At 37.2% G+C, this 21,221-nt stretch overlaps 1 protein-coding gene across 1 annotated transcript in view; it reads right to left on the bottom strand.

Annotated features, from left to right (window-relative positions):
- Positions 1 to 21,221, bottom strand: part of LOC113048014 (stabilin-2-like) — a 28,531-nt gene that overhangs the window by 5,829 nt on the left and 1,481 nt on the right. Inside the window, 52 exon segments of the mRNA XM_026209505.1 lie at positions 39 to 98; positions 291 to 437; positions 547 to 636; positions 779 to 955; positions 1,062 to 1,121; positions 1,256 to 1,396; positions 1,505 to 1,654; positions 2,756 to 2,836; positions 2,925 to 2,969; positions 3,050 to 3,169; positions 3,426 to 3,497; positions 4,978 to 5,054; positions 5,260 to 5,385; positions 5,493 to 5,572; positions 6,485 to 6,530; positions 6,653 to 6,748; positions 6,845 to 7,040; positions 7,411 to 7,506; positions 7,784 to 7,846; positions 7,939 to 8,067; positions 8,151 to 8,282; positions 8,369 to 8,445; positions 8,448 to 8,475; positions 8,609 to 8,698; positions 8,896 to 8,973; positions 9,069 to 9,177; positions 9,270 to 9,406; positions 9,812 to 9,859; positions 10,021 to 10,116; positions 10,210 to 10,305; positions 10,383 to 10,541; positions 10,619 to 10,712; positions 10,943 to 11,120; positions 11,216 to 11,327; positions 11,424 to 11,510; positions 12,083 to 12,178; positions 14,445 to 14,504; positions 14,709 to 14,861; positions 15,081 to 15,161; positions 15,248 to 15,301; positions 15,426 to 15,542; positions 16,158 to 16,220; positions 16,349 to 16,492; positions 16,694 to 16,837; positions 17,531 to 17,613; positions 17,817 to 17,950; positions 18,032 to 18,159; positions 18,260 to 18,456; positions 18,654 to 18,776; positions 18,861 to 18,956; positions 19,053 to 19,119; positions 19,207 to 19,292. Coding sequence (XP_026065290.1) covers positions 39 to 98; positions 291 to 437; positions 547 to 636; positions 779 to 955; positions 1,062 to 1,121; positions 1,256 to 1,396; positions 1,505 to 1,654; positions 2,756 to 2,836; positions 2,925 to 2,969; positions 3,050 to 3,169; positions 3,426 to 3,497; positions 4,978 to 5,054; positions 5,260 to 5,385; positions 5,493 to 5,572; positions 6,485 to 6,530; positions 6,653 to 6,748; positions 6,845 to 7,040; positions 7,411 to 7,506; positions 7,784 to 7,846; positions 7,939 to 8,067; positions 8,151 to 8,282; positions 8,369 to 8,445; positions 8,448 to 8,475; positions 8,609 to 8,698; positions 8,896 to 8,973; positions 9,069 to 9,177; positions 9,270 to 9,406; positions 9,812 to 9,859; positions 10,021 to 10,116; positions 10,210 to 10,305; positions 10,383 to 10,541; positions 10,619 to 10,712; positions 10,943 to 11,120; positions 11,216 to 11,327; positions 11,424 to 11,510; positions 12,083 to 12,178; positions 14,445 to 14,504; positions 14,709 to 14,861; positions 15,081 to 15,161; positions 15,248 to 15,301; positions 15,426 to 15,542; positions 16,158 to 16,220; positions 16,349 to 16,492; positions 16,694 to 16,837; positions 17,531 to 17,613; positions 17,817 to 17,950; positions 18,032 to 18,159; positions 18,260 to 18,456; positions 18,654 to 18,776; positions 18,861 to 18,956; positions 19,053 to 19,119; positions 19,207 to 19,292 — 5,399 coding nt within the window.

The following is a 21,221-nucleotide window of genomic DNA, read 5'->3' as shown; positions in this document are numbered from 1 at the left end:
TCTATAAAGGTTTGACTTCAAATGAAAATAAAACGTACCTTTGGCTTGCTTCCAAGCGGGCAATCCAAAATAGCACGACCACAATACCTGCAAGCCAACTATTGCAAAAAAAAAAAAAATAATAATAATAATATTATTCAAGATACCAAAAGTAAGAAAGGTACATTGATTTGATCTGATCACATTACAGTGATGCAAACTGCACACTACATACTGTACTACAAACATTGTACAAAGTACTACAAGTACTTCTCAGATGTAATAAGTGAAAATACTTTGCTGGAACTCACAGTGAAATCAATGGTGTGCTTATAGTCACAGCGCCCCCCGACACTTGGAGGATTAAGCAGACAGTCAATGCCATAAATCAATCCTCCATTGAAATCAAGGTCTCTCTTTACAATCCGACAGCTTTTATGGTTCACATAAAGCTCCCCCTGAGAGATAAATATGCATGATATGATGCATAATTATTAAATAAACAGCTTTTTTTTTTTATCCACAAGGCAATTCTTTTTATTTATTTTTTCCTGCAAAAGTACTCACTATATATTCTTCCCCCATGCAGGCCACTGACAGATCTGAGCCCTGTTGGGTCTTTAAAGAGCTGGCATGGACAAGCTCTGAGGGCAAGAGCTAGGAGACACAATAAATTGCAATACATTTAAATGATGCATTAGGGAGTCAACACTGAATTTCCTGTCATACTATATTAGTCTTGATGTTGAACACAGCTAAGCCCTTTCCACAAAATGTTATACACTTGATAGAGACCAACCTTGCTGTCACGCATGATGTGGTATCTAAGATACTCAGCTAGCTGATCACGGTTATGCATGGCATACAGGAAGTCTTTTTGCTCTTGGGCCAGGGCGGCCATTGCAGCGTCCGTGGGCAGGAACAGGGTGACAGGCTGATGAATTGGATCCATCACCAACTTCAATGTATCGGTGTCCTTTAAACAAACAAAGTAATATAAGATTTGGATTTTATTAGAAAATAATTCCTCTAAATATAACACTTTTTATTTTATATATAAACATAGTTTTTGCTTATTTTACCTCTAAAAGCTTGTAGAATGTCTTGAATCCATGGGAACTGACCACATCTGAGAGGTTACGCTTTCAGAAAAAAAAGGACAATTGAAAAAAAAAAAAAAAAAGACATCAGTGTAATTTCATAGTTTCGTGCTTGATTATTTCTCATGACATTATAAAATAAAGATTATAGTCAGAATAGTCCTGTGGGGACATACTGGTTTGCTGTCTTGTTCTTTGTCTTTCTGAATCTGAAGACCTGGGGGCACTAGAACAGTGTCAATCTCATGGAAAATCCCATTGCTACTTTCCAGATCACTGAACAGCACTTTGGCTTTGTTATTGATGTATATAGTGTCCTAGAAACAAATAATGAGTGTGTCAGTAATATCCATAATATGTATCTCATGCATTCATAATACGGAGTCATGATAATGTTGTCTGTCTTTGCATCAAGCATACTGTACCTCAGAGTATGTAATGGTGAGGATGTCACCAGTAAGAGTGGTCAAGTTACGAGGCTGCATGAGGTCTTCTGGGAGGAGGGCACGGCAAGCCACAATGTGGTACCTCAGGATTTTGATTTCCATACGAGTCCGCTTTACAATGTCCTTAACCTAAACAAAAGCAGTGACAAACCTGCTATCACATCACAATTTCCTCTTACTATTAATGACACTCATTAAGAGACACAGTAGATTTCAAATATAGATGTACAGTAGACATGTAGATCAAAGGACATTTGGGTGAATCACATCAAACATGTTGAAAACTTGTCCAAGTCATATTTTAGCTTATATTATTATACAAATTCATGACGATGAACCATATTTTCTTACTAAATATTCATGACCATAATGCATCCTAAAGCTTTCCATTTCGATTCTTGAGTTTATCTCAGTGACAATATCATCATTTCATCACTTTTGTGTTCATTTCATGTCTTTAAGTTCAGTCACATGGCACAGAGACTGGATGGATAATGCTCCAGCCAGTCATGGCACAAGCTGATAGGTCCTCCACTTGTAATTTGTCAACCAATCATATTGCATACTATGCTAACAAGCTAATATGCATGTAATTTGTGTGCTTCGGGTTTAGGTGTTTAATTGGGTTTGAAGCTAAACTCTACAGGACTGTGGCCCTCCAGCAGCATGATTAGACACCTGTTACTCTCCACCCAGCATTTTATCCAATCACACTGCTGCCTATGTACCTGCACAAACTGGGTAATGCCTCGACTTTTCATTGGTAGTTATATTTGATGCTTAAATAGTCAGATAGTGTATTTTATTTAATGTCAACATGTCTTTTTCTAAATTTGTCAATTACTAAACAGTTGAGGTTCATAGAATTCACTCCAATGCAGAAATATCCACTAATAGTGCAAGGCTATTTTCTTCCTGGAGGGCCACTGTTCTGCAGGGTTTGTTTGATTAGGGTTGGAGCTATACTCTGCAGGACATGGGCCCTTCAGGACCAATGCTGCCAGCCCTGTGCTAGTGGGAACTAACTTTTAAAGTATCATGGTTTGCTTTGTTTGTTGAGCTAAAATAAACCGAGAACTCAAAGATATATATTTATTTATTGTTTTTTTTTTTTTTTTGTGAATGCAGTTTTTAGAGTAGCAATGCAAGTCTTCAATTCAGTTGAAAAGTACTGCTGTTGTGATTTTTAAGTCACAATATTTGCTCCGATTGACCACATTTGAGTCTTACCTCTGGCTTGTTGTAAGCATCTGCGTTTGGTGCAAAGACTGTGAAGGGGCCACGATTTCCGAGTTCAGTAATATCATTTCTCTGTAAATTCAGTTAAATAATTGTCAATTAGGCAAAAAAAACAAAAAAAAAAAACATATTTGTTAAAAATGACTAAGAATAAGCGTACCGTCAGTCCAGTGTAAAAGTCTAATAAATTTCGGTTTCGAATCTCCTAAAATGAAAGAAATTAGTTGCATTTAAGTTACTGCTTCATTTGTGTGCCTGTGTTTTACATTTTGCTGTTTTTCTCACTCTTTGCAGGGTGCCTTTGCAAGTTTCTCCATCTCCAATAAAGCCAGTCCTACAAGTGCAGTTCTTCTGCAGGGGTCCTGTCATGGTACACTGGGCATACCTGTGACATCCTCCATTTTTCTGACAAAAAAAAAAAAAAAAAAAGAATTATAGTGACATTCCATGCTATTCATCTTGATCTTTGAGCTGAGTGCAACAATGTAATTTGTAATACAGTGTTTTTTAAATGGTGGGCTGTAATTCAGAATGGATGAACAAGTGTGTCTGATCTGATGAAACATTTAAAACCTTTAGAACCAATGAATCTGTGTGGTGACCTAAAACGTTGGGAACCACTAATATAGTCCTTTTTAATGTAGTTATAAAAAGCACATACCTCAAGACAGACATTGATGGCTTCACATTGCTTTCCATTCCCAGAAAAGCCTTCTTTGCAATTACATGCTGTCTGAAATCACATCAAGTAAATTAAGTGTCATTTCTTCAAATTTATTTTATGGGTGAGTCAAGTCTATCTCAATTATACATGGGTCTTTTTTTCACTCAAATTAAATGTAGTGGTTTTCAGAGGCATGTATAATTTGACTACAATGTTAAGTCATTGGGAGTGTACCTTTCTAAAATAAGGTAGATGAAATCTAAAAGTACAAATTCGCTCACTTCAAGTCTTTCTGATATAGTGCACTCAAATGCTATCTGCTATAGAGGGATAAGAGGGTGAGTAAACAAGCGCATTAAATGTAAAATATTTCAGACACAGCTAAAAACTTTTTTTTCTTTTTCTTTTTTTTTAAATCATAGGGCATTTATACTGTTTCTCTTTAAAAACACATTCTGCTCAATTTTCAACAGTATGTCACCTGTGCAACACTATTTACCAAAACTTTGGACTTGTGTTATGGTTCTGTCAGAGGTGCATATAAGTCCATTAGTAATCCACCATTGGGACTGTCTGACCATAACACTTTGTTTTTAAATTCCTGTGTATAAAACAGTTTTAAAGAAGTATAAGGCTGAAACCAAATTGATTAAGAAATGGTCTGTGGATTCATCTTTAGCAGTGCGAGGATGTTTTGATTGCACAAATTGGGAGGTTTTTGATATTCACGTTCTGGTATTTATGAATTAACAGCACAGATAAGATTGGGGGATGTTTACTAAAGACGTGTGATCAACAAGGTCCTGTTTTTTCTAAAAGTCGCTTTATCTTCAAAAAAAAAATCCTAAGTTGTGGAAAGAAGCCGTAGTTGTGCCTGTGGGAAAGTTATCCTAAGATACTAAATGACTTTATAGACACCTCGCTCTGACATCATTGTTGATGAATGTTTGAGAAATCTGTCAGGGATAAACTTTTACTGAAAACTCAGTCTTGTAGATCTGTTCAAGTTTCCTTACCAGACTAAAAGAGGAGTTGAGGATGCCTCATCCACATTGTTAAATATGATTACGAAACATTTGGAGGAAAGTACTGTAAAACCCATGTTATGTTGGTCTTTATAAATTTTTCGTCGGCTATTAATACTATTCAGTCCTACGTTTTAGTAAAGAGAGTAATTACTTTTAGAGTTTAAATTAGAATTTAAGACAGTGAGGTGGTTATTAGATTTTTTTTAGTGGTGAATGATTTTATGACATGGTGTGACAGTGCCTTCTTGGAAGTAACTTAAAGAAGCCCATACTGTAGATATGGTGATTAATTTGAGATCTAATCCTTCGTCTCCTCAGCCAACTAAAGTACAGGTCAAATGGTGAAATGGGCCACCAGTTTTGAACATGATTTATTGTGCTCCCTTTTCATTTCTTTCAGTTTTCTTTACTTTATTAAATTTACCTTCATAAAACCTACAGGAACCCTGGATTCACTTTATAAAATCGTATCTGATTTGTTTGCTGGCTGTATGAATGGTCTGTTTATATTTGTGTCCTACCTTATTAGGGCCTGTATGAATGCAGACACCATCTGCGTGGCATCCCCCATTATTACCATCCAGGCATGGATTGATAGCTTCAAAAGACACACACACACACACTCATTAACACATATAAAATGCAATAAGTTTGTTTCATTTGGAACACAGAGCACTGCATTCACTGTAAATATATTGGTGTTTCTCCTGGACCTCAAACCCAGGATATTGGCACTGTAAGCGTCATGTACTACCAGTTGTGTACACTACCCTTCAAACTGGATATTAAACTAACATACTTACAGATGCATACTTTTCCATCGCCTGCATAACCCGGGTGGCACACGCATATTCTCCGTCCTGGGAGAGTTCTCTTGCACACGGCATGGACAGAGCAGCCGCCGTTATTCTCTGCACATGCGTCCACCGCTTGGATTGGAAATAACACCGTATAGTACATAAAACCACCATTTAGACTCATTGGCTACAAATGTTATTTGACAGCAGTGTGTTCGAATGTTTCTTGAGATGCTTACCTGTGCAATATGTGCCGTTACCCTGAAATCCTGCAGCACAACTACAGTAATATGTATTTTCCATCACGTTCATCAAGCAGCTACAACAAACATCAAACCCAAGTCATAAATGCAATATTTAAAGAGCATAGAAAGCATGAATGTCACAAAAGCAAATCCAGGTCACATTTTCCAAAAGCTAAAAAGTGCTTAATCAATTGTTGATAAGGTATTTGCAATTAGCCATAGGTGTACTGTACACATCTTTTAAAATACAGGATTAATACAAATTCGGGGATTTTGTTTTCTAGATGCATGGTTCTCAAGAGGACAAATTTCAAACCACTCACTCAATTAGAGGAGTATACATTAATTGCAAAGCATCCTATTCCTAGGATGCTGTTTACCTGACAAGCTCTGGATTTCTGAGCATTTTAGGTTGCTGAAATTATTATTTTTAAGTTTATATCAGCAAGACTAGTATTTAGACAAGTGTGGTAACATTTCACCCAAATTCACATTACCATTCAAAAAACTTTTAGTCAGCAATGACCAAAAAAAAAAAAAAAGACCTGCATTGTTTCAAAATAGCTCAATTTCAATCCATTTTAATAATATGCAATGATTTTTGAAGGATCATGTAACGATAAAGACTGACTGCTGAAAATTCAGCTTTGCCATCACAGTTAAACATTACATTTTAAAATGCATCCAGATAGGACACTTCTTTCAGTACTGTAATATTTCATAATATTATTTTTTACTGTATTTTTTATCAAATAAATGCAGCTTTGGTGAGAATATGAGACTTAAATAAAACAAAAGATAATGCCTATTTATTATTCTTTTAGAATGGAAATGGTTCGATTATGTGTAAAAAACGACGTGCAAATTTTCAATTGAACAATACTTTTGTTTTGATTCTGATATGTAATATGACGTGATCTCTACAGGTTTTGTGTGATATACCCAAGAATGTTTACTTGATACAGATGGTAGTACTGTAAACTTACTTGGCACTACTGTGGCATTTTCCTCCGCACATATCTGATGTAATAGCTGAAAATAGTCAACATAAATGATCTTCATTTTTATTTACAGATTACATTTAATATATACTCAGGTGGTGCAAGGCATCCAAATGTATGCATCAACATTTGTGTGACAGGTGAGCATCATACCAACATTGCAGGTTACTCCTCTCCAGCCCAGATTACATGTACAGCTGCCATCTCCATCCACACCGTCTTTGCAGCGTCCGTTAACACACTTACACTCTAAAAAGAAAGATAGTGCATATGCAAAATTAGTATGAGCTAATTGTTTACAGAGTATGTAGTATATGAAAGTACGAGCTTTTAAATGTTTAGTACCTTGATCACAGTGAATTCCATATTTTCCATTCTCGCAAGTCTCACACGCGGTGCCGTTAAAGCCCTGGTTACACTGACAGATGCCTGTGCCATTGATCCCATCCACACACACACCGTTGCCAAAACAGGACTGGCCTTCTGGCCCCGGACACTTCTCGCAGTTAATACCATAATAACCTGCACAACACTTTCTTTCCTGCAAAGATAGAGAAACGGTTTCTGATATCTGCCTTATTTTAACATATAAGAGGACATGGCCATTTGACACTGGAATATGCAGGGATAACGGTGTCATCTGCTTCTAGTTATTTTTTGCTGAACAAAACAGCTTGTTATGCTGCTTTATATTGCAAAACTAGTACTTATATCATTTTAATGTACCATTATATTATAAGTTTTTCAGCACTTCGTTGTTTTTACTGATTTACCCATAGTGGCTAATGAATCACTAGTACATTCCCCAAAAACAGCTTACTAGTTATTTTTGTATTTTTAACTGAACTTTTTTAACTGAAGTTCTGGCTGCTTGTGATTGTGAAAAGTGAATGAATGCATCTTGTACTTACAATGTTGACTTTCTCACAAGAAACTTTGCATCCGATGATCAGCATTGTCTCTCCGTTGTATACTCGAGTAAACATGCATCTTCTCTTTCGGCTCATCTGAGAACAAACAATGAATAGGAAAACAGTTAGTTTTTTTCTTCCCATAGGGAATGTGGAAAGATTTCTACTCCTTTCTTTCCCTTTGCGATTTCAATTAATTACACATTTTCAAGTAAAAATAACTAAATTTATTCCCGTACTAAAGATATCCAAATTGTCCATTTGTAATCAAACTACTATAACATTTTTCAATTAAATCATAACATGACCATCTTTATCATATGACACATTGGCATCCAAACACTTTTTTTAGGTTGTTGTTTTTGGACCACACCAGTCTTTTATTTCCTGAAGGGCAAGGGTTCTCCGTTGGGTGGAAACAGTCCATGCAGCGTCCCTACAGATACAATGTCCATATTTAGATTGGATATTTACAGGATACAAGTAAGAATGACTTAATCATAAAATAGTTAAATAGATGTACTGCACCATGACAATTTTGGTTTTAGCTCTGTCACAGCGGTTGCTGGGAATGCTCAGGACTGCAGACACGGTGTGGATCACACCTTTACTGGTCTCTATGTCAGTCACGTTCACTTCAGCCTCATTTACAAGCAACTATGACAGAAAAATATCATATTTATAGAAGAATTAGCATTTGATTTATTAAGCTGACTTGACATAATTCAACACTGACTTACTTTCTTATCTTGCCGGAAAATTCCCAGTTGGTAGGAAAAGCCAAGCATGGTATCTTTATACAGTCCATCCACCAAATCTCCATCTTTTAGAGTCTCATTTATTATAATGTGATACTGGGTCACATTCAAATCCTAGAAACAAAATTCATAATGCAAAAATGAGACACTAAATAATCAATATCACTTAGGCTGTGTATTTTAGTGTGTTCGTATAATACCATTGACTCCTTGCCCGTTCTACTGAGGTATTCTTTGATCGCACTGTCTGTTGGAGCAAACACGGTAAAGCCGAGGACTCCTCCATTTCTTTAGTCAAGTTGTATTTCTGGGTAAATGCAAAAAACAACAACAATTGTTAAAGTCCAATTCAAAACCAATTCCATGCCATATGTAAAGGATGATTATTTTCATCCGTGGTGTGGCAGGCCTACAAGACTTAGACAAATTATCCGACTCACCAAGAGAGAGCTGCGGAAGAGAGAGAGATCAGCCCTCTGACTCAACACTTCCAGTAAACCTTCACTCATCTTTCGCTCAGGCATCAACACCTAGAGTCAACAACAGTGGCATAATTTCTTCAATCTGTGTGTATGTCATCACTTTATCAGTAAGTGTGCACTTTATTTGAAATTTAAGAAACAGAATTTTGCATAACCTTTACTGTGTACACAATTACGCAAGTGTTAGTAAATGAGACCCAATGTTGTACTAGATTTTATTAAAAGAAAATACTCTAGGGTCGTACTTTGTCAATAAAATGGATAACTCCATTCTTTGCAGCCATATCTCCAGAAGTTATTTTTCCTCCTGCGACAATAGTGGTCTGAATAAAAAGATAAACAGAAGACATGATGAGTTGAATCATGACGGAGTTGAATGACAGACATTAATTGAACAGAAAAGATATTTCCCTCTTACATCATTGTCTGAGTAAATAGGAAGAGTCCTTTTTAAAAGGGAAAGCAGTTGTGGGGAAGGGGATGCATGGAGATCGCTGAGAGCATATAACCCATAAACAATGTGATTTCTGTGAGAAAAAAGCAACACTATTAAAACAAAAAAGGATGAATTATTATCAAAATTAGCTGCTGTGGTTGCATGATAATTGTGTGCCATTACTTGAGGAGACTTGGAAGGTTACTGAGGGTCATCCAGAAGTCTTTGTCTTCTTGACTCAGTTTCTCTCTGGCCTGAGCCGATGGGATGAAGAGTGTGTAATTTTCTGTCTCTGACATCAGTTTAGAAAGATCCGCTTGCTGGAATGTTCCAGAACTTATTAGGAACTCAAACATCATTTATACACAATCAGCCTTGAAAATCTAGACATAACATTGATAATAATATCAATCTCAATTACTTACATTTTAACACAATATTACCAGTTAACTTTGTTTATATTCGTTCCAAAACAAATCCACAGCGACACTGCTGGATGTCTCAGAGTGACATAACGTAAAGAAATGAATCAGTGTTTTTGACGAAACTGAAAGAGTGAATGATTACTTTACTCACTCGTTTAGTTCCCAAATGAATCAGTGTTTCTGAGTGAATTGCTTTAATTATTCCTTCACTTGCATATAAACAATAACTCGACAGCATCTATCAGTGTAATATTGTAATCTGCAGAAAGAGTCAATAAAAACTCTAAAAACACAAATTACCAAGATCCAGAGGTTGAATTCTAGAAGATTGGGGTTTGTTGCCACCTCCTGCAAAAACAAAATGAAACAACTAATGAATAATGTTAGACAAATAACAGTTTTAAGTAATAACAATAGTTGAATTATACTGTATAAGACAGTATAAACCTGACCTCTGTATAACCTCAACAAAAAAGAATAGAAACATAACACAAAATCATATACAGTACCTGTGCTATGGTTCCATAACAGACTTTTCCATCACCAGCATAACCGTCCTCACACACACACTGCCATCCACCAGGGTTCAAGAACTGGCAGGTGGCCTATGAGAAAACAGGAACATTTAAGAATTCAACATATATGCATTGTATGAAAAAAATGTGTGCAGTTCTATGATGATTTGTTTGAGCCCTCACCAGGAAATGACATCCACCCTTCTGCTCCACACACTGATTGACAGGCTCACAATCCCTCCCATTGCCATGGTAACCATTTTTGCAAGCACAGTCACTCTAGGGTAGATTATCAATCATAAAAAATCCTGTAAATCCAAATAGATGGGGTTTTGGAATCACAATGCCCCCCTCACCTGTCCTGGGCCTACATAGATGCAGGAGGCATTAGAGTGACACCCTCCTCTGGATGGATCCAGACAGTTATTAATGGCCTGGCACTCATCTCCATCCTCTCTCCATCCGCTCAGGCACTGGCACGTGTGTGTGCCTGGACCAGTTCTTATGCATTTGGCCTGAGAACAAAAGAGAATAAACATGCTATGATAACATGATAGCATTAAAGACAAGCACACAGATGCATAAGACTTACATTGATGCTGCAACCTCCACGCTGTGGCAAAGCACAAGGATCGCTTTCCACGCACATGTATCCATCCCCTTGGAAACCAGGCTTACACACGCACCTAAAATCACACAATGCATCATTGATATTTTCCTTCTTATATATATATATATATATATATATATATATATATATATATATATATATATACATACATATTATGTGTGATATGAAACCAAAGGTCTACAGTTCCAGTATAGTACTGAATAAATAAAAGTAGCACATTAAATTTGCAAAAAAATACAAAATAAATAAAAGAAAACATTTCTTCTGTCTGTGTTAGACACTCACGTGAATGCTCCCTTATTGGACACACAGTTAGCATGAGCATGGCAGGGCTGGTTTGGCCCGCACTGCTGGGTCTGCTGCTCGCAGAACTCTCCGGTATAACCTTCTTTACAGGAGCCCTGCTTGCATTTACCGCTAGCCTCTGGACGGTTATCGCACACGCCGTGTATGCATCCACAAGCTGGTGTTAAGAGGGATGCAAAGAAAAATTGTTACTAAACATTTGGAATATTCCCAAACCCCATTCTATGAGTTGATGAAGAAAAACATTCGTACTTTTGTCACAGAACAGGCCGTATTTGTTGGAGTCCGCACAGTACTGGCACCGTGATCCTTTGAAATTGGGCTGACACTGGCACGTGCCGTTTCCATCGATGCCCTCTGAGCACTACAACAAAAGAAAATATAAGTCTAGACCTTATGACATATGAAAAAAATGCTGAATTGTACAGTATGCATGCATGTGAATGCGCATGGAGTTTACCGTCCCATGAGAGGAACAGGGGGTGGTGAAACCACCCGGGCACGGGGAACAGTCTGGTCCAAAAAAGCCTTTACAGCAACGAGGGGTCTGGTCAAGACAAATAATGGCTTATTTGACCAGATCAGATTAACCAGCAAAGCTAGATGCAGTTGCAAGTTATTTCATATTCTCTGGTATCAAATGCAGTTATACTACCGGGCCGTTGAATGCTTGAATCTGATTGGTTGATGAACGTTCTGAGGTGTGCAATTATTATCTGGGAAACACACGACGAACGTGGTTCCAAGCAGCTCTCCTGACTGCACTACATTTCCATATCACTTAGAATACTTAATAAACTCTTAATAACGGTCACGCAGTATGCACAAAAAGGTGTTGTCAGCACTGCCCTGGCGATTTTATCAGTTAGCCTATATAGTGCAGCAACTTAAAGGCCACACATGACATTTCTCACTGGCGAGGAGACAGTGCTGTTTAGAGAAGCAAAGGGGTAGCCTAATTCACACAAGCTCTCTCTCTCTCTTTGTGTCTCTGTCTCTCTCCCTCTGCTTTGTGTCTTGGCAGAATCACCACCTCGGGTGTGCATTATTTTAATATAATAATTCAACGACCCGTCGTCAATTATTCCTTATAAAAATACTAGTGAATCAAATACTCACAGTCCTTGTTTCATTGCAGGAGATGGAACAGCCAAGGGTGGGTATGATTAACCCAAAAGCCTCCTTTTTGAATACACAGCCTCTGGTGAATGTATCCTGAGGAGACCACAAACATGTAAAAAAAAAAAAAAAAAAAAAAGATCACCTAAAAGTGAAAATTTGCTAAAATGTGCTCAACCTCCGGCCATCCAAGATGTACATGAGGTTTTTTCATCATCTGAACAGATGTGATGAAATTTAACATTACATCACTTGCTGCTTACTTACTGCTGGATTTTCTGCAGTGAATGGGTGCCATCAGAATTAGAGTCCAAAAAGCTGATAAAAATCACATTAATCCACAAGTAATCCAGACGACTCCAGTCCATCATTTAACATCTGCATGTTTTGTAAGAAACAAATCCTTTAAGGTTTTTCACCAAAGGATAACCATTTTGGACTGTTTTCGCTTGTAAACCTTACTTAGAAAGCAATATTACGGACAGTGGCGGCTCCAGACAATTTTGATTGGGGGGGCAATGGGGGGTCCTGGTCTTTTCAAGGGGGGTCTCATGAAAACCAACAAAAAATACAGTGCACATGGCTAATAACTGCATATTTCTGCTACTAAACAACAAAAACACCTTTGCAATGTAAACAAATGACAGGCTACATTTGTTATTCATATCCTTCACACTGCACTTTCATGTCAGGTATATTATGCATTTTTATTGACATTGATATTTTTACATTTATTTCCAGATAGATATTATTGAGTTTACAGGCTAAAGTGGTCTTGCTGTTGTAAACACTGTTGCTTTTGTAGAAAAAATATTTGCATCACATTTAAAATATAATTATATTTTAATTCATTTCTGAATTGTTTTTATTTTTATAATGATAATTCAGAGAATGAGAAATTCTGAATAAGCCTTACCAGTGTTGTGATAATTATTTTTACGTGTTAAAAATAAATAAGTACTGTAATATAATAAAAGTTTATTCAAATAACATAAAAAAAGACCAGACCCCTCGATGCCTGTGAAACTTTTCTCCCTCAAACAGCACGCTAGTGTTACTTCTACACTACAGGCTACACACAGCAATATAAACCACATATCTGCATGTTCTCACATCACATCGTTCTTGTAAAATAATAATAAGTAAATAAACACCAAAATCACTTCGCTGAGAATGAAACACCGCTTAGCAGCTGCCACGATGTTGAAAATATGCTCTAGCAATTAAAAAATGCGCGTGCAGCATGAGGAATCTTCCCGTTTGGATGAGGTCGTAGTCAGGTGAACGGTCATCATGTTGGTCATTTTATTTACGGCTAAATTATTATTAATAAATTGTACTAATATTATGATTGGGCGTGGGCAGGCATTCACAAAAGTTTATGTTATTACAAAAAAAATTGAGGAAATTTTGCTTTGACAAAAGGGCACTTAAGGGGCAAAGGAGCAGGTGCTCAAGTGAACCGGTTCTTTCGGACAATTCGATCAAATAAACCAGCTGAAAAAAAAATGGTTCACCGGTTCTTTTGCGCTCGATGTAATGCCGTCATTGGCGATGATTGCCCTTCATTCAAGCCTTTTGTTTGCCCGCGCTTATAACATTAGCAAAGAATCAGTTCAGAATCAATCACCAAAAGAATCAGTTCGGTTCAGATGCGCTCTGTGTCAGTCTGCTTCACGCTGAATCACGCATGCGCAGTTATCATCAGCTCATCGGTTCTCGTATCGGACGCGTCCGACAGAAACGGTTCTCGGTTCAGTGTATGAATAAATGTCGAAATAATTATTATTTATTATTGTTCTGCGTAGTTTGAAGAGAAACATTTTTGGATCTTTATCCCGAATATATATATTTTTTAATCAGGAAGAGGCTGGGGGGGTCAAATGGGGGGTCAAGGCATTTTTTGGCAGGGTCTTGAGACCCCCCAAGACCCCCCCTGGCGCCGCCGGTGATTACGGATAGATGGTCTTCATTTAAAAACATTTTAATGCCGAATAGTTTCTTACAAGCATGCAGCTTTTTGCTTCAGAAGACATTTATTGATGGACTGGAGTCATATTACAGATTATTGTGATGTATTCATCAGCTGTTTGGACTTTCATTTTTACGGCACCCATTGCAGAGGACCCATTGGCGATTTACAAGTGATTAATCAAGAAAATTTCTACAAATCTGATCTCCATCTTGTATGACTTGAGGGTGAGTACATTATTAATATTTCATTAATGCCAACCTGATGCAAACCTCAGTTGAAACTAAAAGGTCACATTTAAAACAAAGGTTTTTCTTTATTATTATTATTACTTAAGTTTTGATGTTTTATATTATAGCATGCACTAATGGTTATTTCTGAACAAGTTACCAGTGATACACCAGTGGGACAGGTAGATTTGGAGACAAGTGTACAGCTAACACATGAACCCTGTAACAAAAAGACAAAAAGACAGTTTTGGTAGACCCACAGTGTTCATGTTCTTTCCAGAAAGGCAACCTGTGAATTGCTTATTGGTAGGTGTCTTTAAACACTGAACTGAATTTTTTTGAAATAGAAATACCTTCAAGACAGAAAGATGTGTCTATATCTACTGCTAAATCGCTATGACAGGTCACCACAGAAACGGCTTACCTTATAAATATTGGTTTCTTTGATGTCACACCTGTGAGGTATGATGGGCTCTATCGATGGAGGGATTAGAATCCCCTCCAGAGAATGAAGACGGCCGTTCTTCGCTTCAACATCCAGTTCCAGAACTGACTCCCCATTGACCAGGATCTGCCCCTATATGTAACAGAATCAGCACATTAACTGTTAACCACTAATATTGGACCGTTAGAATGTGTATAAATATGTATACATTTAGTGTTACTTTTTAACAGTACAGTAAAATTTTTAATCTAAAAAAAATATTTTTCCTAAACATTTTGTTTTTGTTATCGGAGTTAAAAATCCTGAAATATTATCTATTTCAGTTAAATATAACAAAATATTATTACTCACAGCACTCGTTACATTAAATGTCAGGACCTGGCCAGCCATGGTCACAGCACGAGGATTCGACACAATGAAGCTTGCACTCAGCTGTTCAAAGATATGACAGAGAGTGTTTAATTAATCATCTAGAAATGGATTTGAATACATGCATTCACACACATCCACATACAAACCTGAGAAGTGGACACTATGTGATTGCGCATCAGTTCAAGCAGTTTTGGCTTACCCTAAATTGGGAGACATGAAAAGATATTGTCAAGTGATGCTTATGTGACTGGATAGAACATATACAGAGAATGTTACATTAATATATATATATATAATTAAGCTGTTGTTATAACTGCACTGTACCTCCTCTGAGGTAAGGAAGTCTAAATAGCCAGGCTTCAGGAAGGTAAAGGCTATATCTGTTGGAGCAAAGAGTGTGTAAGGTCCATCTTCCTCTAAAACAGTTGCCATGTTGCTTTTCTGGGAAAAAAAAAAATATATATATATATAAAAGTGTTCCAGAATATATACATCAAAGAATCCTGCAGTCTTGGTGAGCATAAGATGCTACTTTCATTTAAAACATAAAAAAAAAAATATTTCAAACTCCACAATTCGAAATGTTGAATATTTCCTCAAAAGGTCATTTTATTTTATAAGTCACATCTACTAACTCACATTCATAATTGATTTGAATGGACTGATTAAAGTAATTCGGGAAAAAAAAGGATGAACTAGGATATGTTTTATATGGTCAGATAAAAATGACCTATTAAATAATAATAGATATTAATAAATAATAAAACTACATTGTATTTAAAAAAAGAAAATGTGCTGGTGAATTTCTGCAAGGACATTATTCAATTAATTTTACAGACATTTCTGTTAACCCTAAAACAACTCTGAATAATGCAATGAAGCGCAAAATTCAAAATAAAGGTAAAATTCAGATTCCTTCATATTAATACAGTACATTACAGGATGAGTTTTATTTTAGATTAGTTTTTTATACAGTATAGAAAATATTTGTCCTATAATAAAAAGGTGATTTCTAACACAAGTTAATTAGGACTGTATGGAGTTTAAAACTGTTACCTCAAGTAGAGACTTAAACTGAGAGAATTTTCCATTTCCTGAGAGAATCTGCAACAGGTTGTCCTGTTAAAAGACAGATAGACATTGTTGGCCCTCTTAACCATAAAAATAATAATAATAATGATAAAAAAACATTAAGTAAATGTAAGTGTATGATGTTTAGGTTACAGAAATTCTTTATATTCACAAACCTCTTTCTTGCTTATTACAGTGGAAGGAACTACCTCCATCAGCTTATCAACCAAATGGATGATTCCATTTGAGGCAAAGATATCAGTCTCCACAAGAGTTACTTTCTTACGACTGCCATGGAGACGGATTTTTAGCTGCTCTGCCTTGAAAATAGAAGTTTACCAATTACAGAAACAATCTAATGTATACTCTATCTTCACACGCAGACACAGACATACAGTGAAAAATAAATAGATCTGAGCGGGAAAGAGACAGGATGTGATGATTCCTCTCTTGTATCCTGCATTTGCACATCCCTGAAAACAATCTGGGTATACACACACAACCTGCTTTCAATCACCTACATCAGTCATTGATTCGGCAGCCAGGCCGGTCAGAGTGTAGTAGAGGATTCCCTTCTTCAGCGAGTCAGAGTTCACCTCTCCTGCAAGCATGTGCAGCTTAGCAAGATAGCGAGCTCTCATCTCGTTAGCCAGCAGGGTTTTCACCTGGAGCAAAAAGCATGCCTTAGTATTCGTTTGAATGTATTCACCTGATTTTGCAACATGCAACTAAGCTGTTTTCTGTGACTGTGCGAGACTTCAGTTTGTTAGCGGATATAAGTATAATAATAACAAAAATTATAGATTAGACCACTACATTAAACATTTCTATCCAGATTTGGAATGGTTTATTGCTGGTCTACTGTAGCTGCTGCATCCATTAAAAAAGAAAAAATATGCTAAAAATATGTATACATTTGTTTTAATTAAATGCAGATATTTTGATCTTTATATTTATCAGAGAATCCTTAAAAATGTACTGCAGTTTGCAAAAAAATATTAAACATCTCAACTGTTTTAAAACAGAACCAACAATGTATTCTGAAGGATTATGTGACACTGAAGGCTAAAGTAATGATGCTGAAAATTCAGCTTTGCATTATAGGAATAGCACTTAATATATTTAAATAGAAAACAGTTTCTCAATACACTGTATTTCACAATAACTATAATTACAACAATATAATAAAATGATAAGAAATACCAGTTTGCAATATCAAGCAGAAGTTGTAGCTATAAATAACTGGACGCCTCACACATTCAAGTTAGAAATGGCTGCATCCGTTCCTACATTAAAAAAAGGTGGATATGATCGATGATGATATGATCATATGTTGGTGTGTCTGTTTTCTAACTCACAGATGTGCCCTTAAAAGCCTTGTTCACTGGTACAAACACTGTAAACGGTCCAAGGGAGGTCAAAGGCCATGACATGAGATGATCTGAAACAGCAGAAATAAAATTAGCACAACTCTGTATGTGACTACTGTCTATTTTATGTATTATTAGGAACTCTGACATGTTAAAGTCAACACCTAAATTAAAAAAAAAAAAAAAAAAAATCATCTACCTTAGAAAATGATGAAAATCCAATAATAATAATGAATAAAAATGACTGGGATTGGTTTGCCAGCAAGTCACTCACTGAACAGTGTAATGGCACTGGAGAGCTGACCCGTCCACTCTCCTCCTGGCTTTGAATTTAAGTCCTGCAGCTGCTGAATTATGTTCCCAAAGCATATTTTTCCATTTCCAATGTAACCTTCACGGCACTTACAGCTGAAATGTTTGAAATTGAAAGTATCTTTTGAATATGTGGGGGGAAAAAAACAACAAAACAATTGAGAATTTGCCACCTACTCGACTGTTCCTGGTTCCACTGTGGCACAGGTAGCATATTTATGGCAGGAGTCTGGTTTGCACACATCTTTTACACTGCACTTTCCTTCAACAAGCTTCTCAAATCCCTCCAAACACTCACAGTGAGACTGTGTAAAATTGAGAAGATGTCAAACCGTGATCAAAGCAATCGGTGCATTCATACTGCTCAGAAAGGTGCAAAGTGTTTTAAAGTGTTTACAAACACACCTTTCCAGGACCATCATACACACAGCGTGTAGAGCCAGAATTGCAGTTGCCCAGGTTCGTCTGGCAAGGGTCGATGGGCATGCAGACACGGCCATCTCCACTGTAGCCTTCTGTACATGTGCAGACATGCTGGTTCGGTCCTGTATGTGCACACACTGCGTTTGCGTGGCACACGCCTCTCAGGCAGGGGTTAATTGCTGCATAAACAGTACAAACAGATCAAGAAGCCTCCAGAAATATACATTCCTATGCTGTTCTGAGATGGCTCAAAGTGTTAATTGCTGGTATGGTGGTAGTCAAACTGATGTGTCAGAATAACCATGCTAATGTTACCCAAACTTATTAAAGATTTAACAAACCTTCCTACCATTAGCAGTGTAAGTGCAGTACTCACATGTACACTGGGTTCCATCACCTTGATAACCAGGTTTGCACATGCACAGAAGCTGCCCCGTAGACATGTCCTCAAAACAACGAGAATTCGGCCCACACCGCAAAGCAGCACATGCTGGGAGCTCTGAAGAGAAAAAAAAACACACTCACTCTCATGCTGCTTCAATGTCACATGTATCACACACACAGAAACACTCCAGGGTCTTACCTCGATCGCAGTCTATGCCAGTATACCCAGACAGACATGTGCACTGTCCCGTGCCCTTCACACCGCTGTCACATATGCCGTTCTTGCAACTACACACTGAAGAGCACATGCAGCAGTTAGAGCACAGTACCAACACCAACAAAACACAAATCAATCAATAAAGCTGTACAGAAAACAAAAAGTCACTCTAACCGTTACTGCACGTGGGTCCATATAAGTTTGCTTTACAATCCTCACAAGCTGTTCCCTTAAAACCTGGCTGCAAAAAAAGTCCAAAAAGTCTCATTGTATGCTCAGTAATGGTGTGTTTGATTCAGACATAAGAAGAGAAGGAAAGGAAACTTACTGCACATGAGCAAGTCCCGTTGCCTGTTATACCATCCGAGCAGACTCCATTATTGCCACAGGGCTTCGCTGCTGATCCTGGACATTCTATTGACAGAATAAAGGATGTTTTAAATTAGATTTCATGATGTTAAAAGTGAATAAACCTTTTCAAATAGTTTGTTTCAATCAGATTTGGAGACATCAGTCACACATTTGACTAGGGAATGGTGCTAGCAACACAAGGTCATAGGTTTGAATCCCAGGTAATGCATGAATTTAACCCTCATTTTGGAGAGGGTTTTCTTCTTGCACACTTAAACTTATAGACTTTGCTCACCACTCTTCCAAAAAAGTCAAAAATGGCCAGCTTACAAAAAATTGCGTTTAAATCTCTAAGTATTGCATATTGAAAGATTTAAAAGCAATTACATACCAAGCCTATACAGTATATACCAGCACCTTCAAAGTAACATGAGATTTAATTGATGTAAATGTGCAACGTACAAAATGTACTATGTTTTAAATTTTGCTAAGGCAAGGTCAGTAAGATTGGGTGAGAGAGACGTGAGGGCAGATACTTTACTGTTTAGTTTGAGTAAGACGGATCTGAGATCATGGTTTTCTAGGACTGATCTTTGGTCAGTGGGTTTGGGGATGTATGGCCTCTCCAACAGAGGATATGAGTTAGCAGAGTTTCTCTGTTCTTCAAACAGCCTCTCGTCTGTTGCACTGACCCGCACTCATCCTTTCCTTCCCACCATTGTTGCCCTGGACATTTAGTCCTGACAAAATCCCTTCATCGAGATCAGATCCTTCCCGGCAACTCAGAAATACACACACATCAGCCACAGACGTGTGACGACAAATAAAAGCTACGCTTGCAGAATATGCAGCCCGTTAGTCATGTGCAGGCTCACTTTCGGCACTTTCTTCACATTTTCTGCACTTACTAAGAAGGAAAGTTTTGTGCAAATGGGTAGAATACTAATCTTCACAAATGAACAAGTTTAAAACAGTGTCTTTAAATCCAAAAAATAATAATAAAAATGCTATATGTAACTCAATACAAATCAGATTTTTGGACAACAGTTCAGAATTTCCTCCCATAATGCTTCACTAAGCTTCCATAATGCTGACACGTCTCAGACACAAAGTTCAAATCATTTAACTCTTGAGGAACAATGCAGGAAGTTCTGCTGATAAAGACCAAAGAAACCAATACAATACACGGCAACTAAAGTGCTTGACTCAGCAAACTCATAGTGGGATCTGTTTGAGTGCTGACAAACGGAGGAAATACTGGAAATGAGACCTCCACAGCGTGTTGGTCAGCAAATTCCAGTGGTCCAGAGGCAGAGACCTGCCATATCCCTCTCAGAGGGAAGGAAGTACACAAATCCCTTGTTCCACAGCAGTTTAAAACTTCCTCTCATAGTGTGACAAGACATACGATAATATGTCAGCTCTATATTGGACATACAGCTCCCACAGGAAAAACAACTGTGAAAAACAACACATTCATGGTCTCATAATCACATAAAATCGTAAGAATGGAAACAGAAAGGATAATGTGCACCTCCCAAATATTGACAGCTGTGGAAGGTCACTATCATGCATGCAGGATTTACATCCGTAGTCAAAAAAAGAATGCGAATGGAATTACTATCATGATTTGAAAGCTTATCGGAATGAAATTAGAATTCCAATAAGAATCACATAAGATCCTGCTGGATAAACTAGAATTCCTACATCCTAGTTTATTTCTTCTGGAAGTTCAGCTTATCCAGATCAAATTTTATTTTTAGAGGATATATACTTTTGTTGGTGGTTATATTTTGAAAAATTATGAATAATCATCATAAAAACTGAAATGATTTCCATTCCTTTAGGATCTTTTAGAATGATAGTAATAGCTGTGTTTTTAAACTTCTTTTCCCAGGAGGAACCATGCTTCCCCTTGTTTGTGTTTCAGTCTTGTTAGTGGTCGCATCAGGATAGTTCCTGTCCGACTCTTCCGTTCAAAATATTCCCTCA

This window comes from Carassius auratus, chromosome 29, assembly GCF_003368295.1.
Source record: "Carassius auratus strain Wakin chromosome 29, ASM336829v1, whole genome shotgun sequence".
NCBI lineage: Eukaryota > Metazoa > Chordata > Actinopteri > Cypriniformes > Cyprinidae > Carassius > Carassius auratus.
This window is presented reverse-complemented; position numbering and strand designations above follow the sequence as displayed.